This window comes from Montipora capricornis, chromosome 6 (assembly GCF_036669925.1).
Source record: "Montipora capricornis isolate CH-2021 chromosome 6, ASM3666992v2, whole genome shotgun sequence".
Taxonomy (NCBI): domain Eukaryota; kingdom Metazoa; phylum Cnidaria; class Anthozoa; order Scleractinia; family Acroporidae; genus Montipora; species Montipora capricornis.
Genome location: NC_090888.1, coordinates 11,109,865 through 11,117,364, shown reverse-complemented (window position 1 = coordinate 11,117,364; position 7,500 = coordinate 11,109,865). Strand labels below are relative to the sequence as shown.

General features: G+C 38.7%; 1 protein-coding gene, 1 long non-coding RNA gene and 1 pseudogene across 2 annotated transcripts in view; 2 read left to right on the top strand and 1 right to left on the bottom strand.

Moving 5' to 3' along the window:
* Positions 1-821, top strand: part of LOC138051532 (uncharacterized) — a 6,400-nt gene extending 5,579 nt beyond the window's left edge. Inside the window, exon 3 of the long non-coding RNA XR_011132838.1 lies at positions 461-821. This is a non-coding gene — a long non-coding RNA (uncharacterized lncRNA). The remainder of the gene's footprint in view (positions 1-460) is intronic.
* A 426-nt stretch (positions 822-1,247) lies between these two features.
* On the bottom strand, positions 1,248-3,986 carry LOC138051527 (zinc finger protein 862-like; annotated as a pseudogene).
* Positions 3,966-7,500, top strand: part of LOC138053221 (NLR family CARD domain-containing protein 3-like) — a gene marked incomplete at its 5' end in the record, with an annotated part of 13,100 nt that continues 9,565 nt past the window's right edge. The window contains 4 exons of the mRNA XM_068899876.1: positions 3,966-4,599; positions 5,179-5,241; positions 6,496-6,558; positions 6,679-6,756. Coding sequence (XP_068755977.1) covers positions 3,966-4,599; positions 5,179-5,241; positions 6,496-6,558; positions 6,679-6,756 — 838 coding nt within the window. The remainder of the gene's footprint in view (positions 4,600-5,178; positions 5,242-6,495; positions 6,559-6,678; positions 6,757-7,500) is intronic.

The window sequence follows — 7,500 nt, the reverse complement described above, 5'->3', positions numbered from 1 at the left end:
GGGTAAACAATCTCTAGGCTCACTCAAAAACATTAATACCACAGAACACTGACCAGATTTTAGTTGCTTATTAACTGCTTGACTGCTGTTTAGCTGGAGCATGTTATCCATATCATAACAGGCCATGCCAGGGAAAGAAATTACAACTTTGTGTTTTCAAAATATATTTATTGCTCTTATGACTTTTGCATGACCATAAATGGAAAAGTTCCTTGTGGGTGTAACAGAGTAAAACCACTAAGTGACTTAAAGTCTGCATTCTGTCCATATGGTACAGTATTATGTATTATGTAAGAGTCACAAAGCATTGGTTACTGTTTTAGCACCATTAAAGCAGCATAGATTAGTTAATTATGTACATGTACTTTGCAGGTTACTTACTGTAAGTTACTCCTTTAAAAAATCGATGCTAAAACATTGCTATGAGATAAACTTAATGTTGAATTCCTTGTTGTCTCAGTAATAGGTCCTGTGTAATCTTCTTGATCACTGTGGGTATGGATTATATATTTCTACCTCAAAAAATGCAAAGTTAAAGCAGAGTGAACGCTAAAGAAGGTATGGAATGTGTTTGTTGCATTATGAATGTGATTCATCAAACACAGTGCACTTCTTTTGGATGTCTCACATTTCACCAATGTATACATGAAAAGTCTGCCCCTGAAATGTTATGTTTATTTAGAGTTTTTTTTTATAATACATCCCTGTTAGTGTGCTTAAAAGGACACCCACAACTGGAAGCCATCCGTTGAATTCATAAATCGAGCAAGCAGTCCTTTGTGCAAACCCATTCACACCTAAAGTGCCTCCAATTGACAAGTATTTTATTTGGCGTTAGCCATGCAGAGTAAAAATAAATACTCCTCACTCGTACAGGTCAGTTGGTCATCTCCTAGGGTCGTTGTTTAAATCATAGTGAAATTACATGTTACATGTACACATATTAAATTGGCCCTGATCCGTTAAAATATTAGTTTTAACTAGTATCAGGTGCATTTACTATTCATATTAAATTGCACATGATACAGTTAAAAATATTATTATTAACTGGATCATGTGCAATTTAATATGGATTCAAGAGGTACACTAATTCCTTACAATGCTTTTCTTCTATTTCAAAATGCTCCATTCCCTCCTATTTACACCCAGTGCGTGCTACACCTACCAAATGCCCTTGCATTACCAATGCATTTCTACAGATTTGATCTCCAATTAACCACACTCGTGTTTTCTATGTTTATGTAGTCAACAGTTTGGGATATGGCATCTGTTCCAGCTCCAGCAGTGCTCGAAACTAACTTTTTGAAATGGTTTTCCCGGGACAAGTACTAGGAAATTTTTAGTAGTCCTGGAAGGAATCTAACTAGTCCCATATATTGTTTTGAATCATTCACTCAGAAGAATACGCAGTTACATCTATCTTCCAAGGAAAATGATGGACCTGAAATTGTCAGTACCACAATATCTTATCTATCCACAGTAATATAAATAGTTTTGAAATAAAGGATAACTAGAAAGTCAACATTGTGAGGTGTTTTCATCTGTCACTGTCCCTTAAACTTTAATCCAAGAAGTTAGGTCGGCGAGCCCTCTGTGATTCTTGCACCCAGTGAATAATGGCTTTCTCAGCAACAAATTCTTCTGGACTGGGACCATTCAGACAAATGTTCATTAAGTGGTCGACTGTGGACACGTCAAGGGAATTTCTGTATTCAGTCTTAAGTCTTGACATACAAGAAAAACCCCTTTCACAACAAGAGGATGAAACAGCCATGGTAAAGCTTATCTCCACGAGCATAAGCACATGTGAGAACTGTGCATGGTTTACTTTGTATATTTGGTTCCAGAAGACTTGCTTTGTCAGGGTTTCCATGGCCCTGGTATTCAAGGCATGTAGTTTCAAGGATAGCCATTCGTCTTTTGCCTCATCAATATCAAAGTCATTTCTGTTCAGCACATCTCTGTAGTGATTGGCCAGGACCACAACATCTTCACCATACATTCCTAGCTGATCCCTTGTTCTTGGCCATGAATTGTGATCTGTAATCACAGCTGCTGCTTTCAGAACAGGAGAGCAGAAACTCTCAAACCTTTGCTGCACAAATCTCCTTGAATCACTGAGGATATTTTCCCTGTTTCTAGCAAATGTTTCTGTATCATTCTCTGCTCTCTTGAGATTCACATCCTGAAATACTACTCCATCACCAACTTTTTCTTGGAATGACTGCAAATGCCTACCTCCACGTCTGGCCATGTTATGCAGGGCAAGGTCAACCCTGTCTAGTTCATGTTTCACATCTGATACTGCAACTTCATTTCTCTGGAAGACAAGGGAGACTTTGGATATTTCAAAAGCAATATCCCACAACAAATGCAAGTACTGTAAAAATCTGTAGCTAGTCAGTTTTTTGTAGACATTTTTCGCTCTTCCTTGCATCTCAGCAGATGAATCATTTGCTTCTGCTGTATGAGCAAAGTGTGCAACTATCACCTTGTAGTTTTTCCCAACTAACACTTCAATTGCTCGTAAAAAGTGTGGTACCCATCTGGTCCCATCAGCCTTTGTAGGTTTTCCCACATTGACCTCCATAGCATCTGCAAGCTCATTTAATTCTCTTACTGCCTTGGCAGAGTACCTGTAGTGTTTCCAACAGCCAGTAAGCACTTCTTTCACTTGTTTCATGACCTCACATGACTTGACTGTATCAGCAAAAGCTAGTTCCAATTTATGGGCAACACAGTGGATTCCAATTACATGTGGAACTTGGGCTTGCAACATTGCCACAACACCACCTAGTCTACCTATCATGACTGAAGCACCATCTGTACCGGTAGAAATAAGCTTTTCTTTCCAGTGCTCATCTTTCTCGTCCATCACTGTTTCAATGGCATGAAGAATTCCAGGTGCTTTTGCACTAGGAACCTCTTTCAGTCCAACATAAAATGTTATGGTTTCTGCTGATGGCAAAGCACATCTCACATAAACAATTTCCTCCTCAGTCACACTCAAATCTGTGCTTCCATCCGCCAATACAGACAGAAATCGTGCATTCTTAATAATAGCTGCTTGTTCATCTTTCATGACCTGGGATATATGCTTACAAAATTCTTTACATCCATGATCATTTCTATATGTTTGTCCTAACACAAGTCCATTTTTAGTTTGAAGAGAACACAAATGAGGAAAACTGGAAAAGGCATCTTGAGATAGCATACGTAAGAGGCTGTATTAAACAGCTTTTCCATCTTTGCAACAGTATCTTTCTCTAGTCTTAGCAATTCAGCATCGATTGTCCCTTTTCTTGCACCTTTGTTTTTAGCAACTTTAGCATCCACACTCAATACATGTCCAGCAGATCTTTCATGAGATCTTAGCCCGTCCAGCTGAAAATTTTGACTCCCGCAACAAAACGAAGACTGCTTGTTTTTGCTGTTTGGAAAATGTAGGCAATATTGGCAGAACATTTTCCCTGACTCATCATCGTACATCATCATCGCAAATTCCTTTCTCCATGCTTCCTTAAAAGCCCTTTCCTTTTTGGCTTTTTTAGCTTTTGGCTCAGAATCTTCACAGTCTGTTGTTGTTGAAGCTTCTTTATCTTTGCTTGTACTTTGCTTTGTATTTTGCTCTGTTCCTTTGAAATAGCCAAGCAAAGAAAAACAACGGCGAGCGGCCATGATGCGAATCAATTTCCCGCCATGCTGCTATCTACTGCGCATGCTAGGAAGTGTTTGCTCGAACCAGTTCCTCTCCATTTTCAAAATGGCGTCACGGCATGCCCCTTTGCACGTTCGTAAATAAAGACAAAGCACACATTTAATGGATGTTTTTATTGACTTAAAATTCGTAAAATACAAAGCAGATAAAAACAAGAAACTGCCTACTCGTCCAAAGGTAAGAGTAATCGTAATTCTCACTCGTCCAATGGTACATTTTACTCGTTTTTGACGAGTGAACGACCGTTAGCTTTGAGCACTGTCCAGCTTCTTTTGCCTCGTCAAAAGAGACGACCAACTACGCCCGTCTGTGCAGGCTTCTAGTGGATGTGGGAACCCAGGCCCTAAGAGACACCTTTGACACAATACACCCTCCAGCTACTCTTCCCAAGGTTTTGTCCTTAGCTCACCCTACATTGCTGTTTCTGAAAAAGAAAGTTTTGAATCCCACACAATGGGGAAAGCTGTACCCAACTCATCCTTCATCTGTGTCATCAGCCAGCTTTGACATTACACTTCTGATGGTCCTGCTGAGAAATATATGCAGTCTCACTCCTCCTGCCAGTACTGGAAGTTGGGACAAGCTTCCTCTCCCTGGTGATAACAGTCGTGAGGCAAACATAGTGAGGATCAAGTATTACAGAAACCAAGTTTATGCTCATGCAAGCCAAGCTTCTGTTGATGATGCAACATTCAATATGTTATGGCAGGACATAAGTTATGCCCTACGTTCCCTTGGATCTGGATTATCTTATTCCAGTGCGATTAGCCGCTTGAAGACTGAGTGCATGGATCCTGTTGTCGAGGAGCACTATCAAAAGTTGCTGAAAGAGTGGAAGATAGATGATGAGAACACAAAGGAAAAGCTTGAAAATTTGGAAGGTATGCCTGACCTTAAAAATGAGTGAGATATCTAATTGACCTCTTGGTTGTAGATGGCTTTCTTTACATGTAAGTGTGGTTTCCAGTGGTTTATGGTTGAACTGCACAATTGCATTGCTTCTTTCAAAGATGTACATGTACCGGTACTGGTCAAATTTCTTGCACACATAGGCTATAAAATTGAGCTAGTTTTCTGATTGTGCATAGTGACAGTTTGGGTCATCTAATGAGAACTGAAAAGCACTGGGTGCTTTTGATGCAAGAGGGTTGCACCTGAAGTCCAGTTTGAAAATCATCACACTGAATTACTGCTGGTTTAGTCACACTGTAAGGGGCTAGCATAAGTGCACATACAATAATAATTTCTTGACACAGGCCACAGCTGCAGTATGGGCAGATACCCAACACTGGTTAGCCTTTTTTTAGTTGTCGTCTATCAGACAAAGTTAAATATAGCTATGAGTGTCATTCTAAGGAGGGAATGAATGAAGGGAAGGGGTCAATATTAAGCCAAACCAGTAAAAACCCAATGCCAATCTCTTTATTGACTCATTTATCTTGATTTTCGTTTGACTCCAGAAATGCTAAAGCAGTGGAAGTCAAATGGAGACGGCACCAAGGACATGATTGGAGAAGTACAAGGTGTGTAGATTAATTGAATAGAACAAGCACCATTCATGTACATTGTGATTTATAGTATCGGCTGAAGAACTAGAAATCTCAATAGTGCATCTACCTGACTTAAGATTGACTAGTATTGCTCTTCCATAAAACTGTGTATCAATAATACTGAAATCAAGATTATGGAATTGTAAAATTTGAACTTTGGACTGGACTGTAGAACACGCAATTACGGAATTTTAGATTTTTGAGCACTGAGAGAAATGGAGTACAGATGTTGTCTTCTTGTTTTCGCCACGGCAGATTTAAATAGTTTGCAAGGAACTAAACCAAGATTACGGAACCGTACTTCGAATACAGGGCCCGGTTGTTCTGAAGCCGATTAACTTGATCCAGGGTAAACTTTTGTTTCATGTTTTCAACGTGCTGGTGAAAGTTTCCGTTGCTTATTTTTGTTTTTCGAGATTGATTTCTTCTAATGTAACGTTTTCCCGAATATCAGCCTTGAACAGCATTTGGGAGTAGAGAATAAAACTCCTTTGTTAATTTTAAACCTGAGATTAGCGTTAATCGGCTTTTGAACAACTGGCCCAGGATGATAAGTTGTTGAACTGTGATTTTTAATAAGTTTTTCGGATGATTTAAGGCTGATCTTGTAATTTTTGGATGAATGGAGTTTAAGGAAGCAAGTAAAACTGTGGGATTTGAATAAAGTCTCCTTCAAAAATAAATAAATAAATAATCTCGTATCTTGATAACCGGCTAATAGGGCTTTGTTGTTTGCATTTGCAAATTTAGTAGCATTAATAATGAGTTTTTACAACAAACAACTTCAAGTTACAATGGTAATCTCTTGCTATTTTCCGAAGTTTACCTCTAGTTGAAGTTCACGGTAACTGGACAATTTGTGTTAACTGTTTGCGCATTCCACGGGTAGCCCTTGTACGCGGCTTGTCTTTAATAGTTCTGTGATTTATTTATGACATTGTTAATTAAATTGTAAATTGAACAAGGCATTTTAATATATTGCTTACTGATAAATTATGGTAAAGTGCTTTGGGCACTTAATGGCTAGGGGCTATAGATTAAGTTTTATTATTTTATTATTTTTTATATCACTTTCTATATAGTAATTTATAAGTATTTTTATTGTCACCCCTCTTTGTATGTATTCATGTATGGCCCATGTATGCTTTCGTAACTTCCTAAATGTGTAATTTGTCATTTTCTAATGTCTTGAATGAATAATTGATCCATTTATTTGATTTGATTAAGACGTCCTGAAAAGGCTTGAAACCAATGAGGGCTGCAGCAAAGACACACTAAAACAGACACATGGTGAGTTCATAAATTATATTGACTTATTGAATGTTAGGGGATGGAACAAGAACCAGTTTTTTTTTCCTGCAAAAGGTTTTTTCAAAGTTCGCTTAACGCTTGTCTCTTTTATTCCTGAAGAAATGTCAAAGCATTTGAAGGAGAAGCTCAGTGAGGTAGAAGGTAGGCAGACACATGTAAATGACTCATATTTTATGAGTTAATGAATTGTTTTTAACTTCTGGAAAACTTTCCAGCAAAGGCGTGATCCCATGCAATCTCCCAAAACTTTGAACACTCCTTTTGTGCTGGTTTCTTACTTTCTATTGCAAGCAAATGCTTTCCTCCCCAGGCTTTCTGCGCACAACTGACACATAGGATTAGGTGACACATTGTCATTGTCAATCCAATTCTTGACCTGGTTTTTCTTAGCACCTGATCCTGTGCTCCAGTAAGGAGTCCTTCAGTTTCTTTCCTGTTACTTTAGGTGCCGTTCTTACCTCTTGCTTTGTCTGGACTTGATCCAATATTCTTTCCTCTTTAACAGCTCTCAGCAATATTTGATTGATCTTTCGCTGCAGTAAGGAGTCCTTCAGTTTCTTTCCTGTTACTTTAGGTGCCCTTCTGTTCTTACCTCTTGCTTTGTCGGGCCTTGATCCAATATTTTTTCCTCTTTAACAGCTCTCAGCAATATTTGACTGATCTTTCGCTGCAGTAAGGAATCCTTCAGTTTCTTTCCTTTTAGATGCCTTGCTGTTCTTACCTCTTGCTTTGTCTGGCCTTGATCCAATATTTTTTTCCTCTTTAACAGCTGTCAGCAATCTTTGACTGATCTTTCGCTGCAGTAAGGAGTCCTTCAGTTTCTCTCCTTTTAGGCGGTGCCTTTCTGTTCTTACCTCTTGCTTTGCCTGGCCTTAATCCAATATTCTTTCCTCTTTAACAGCTCTCAGCAATATTTGACTG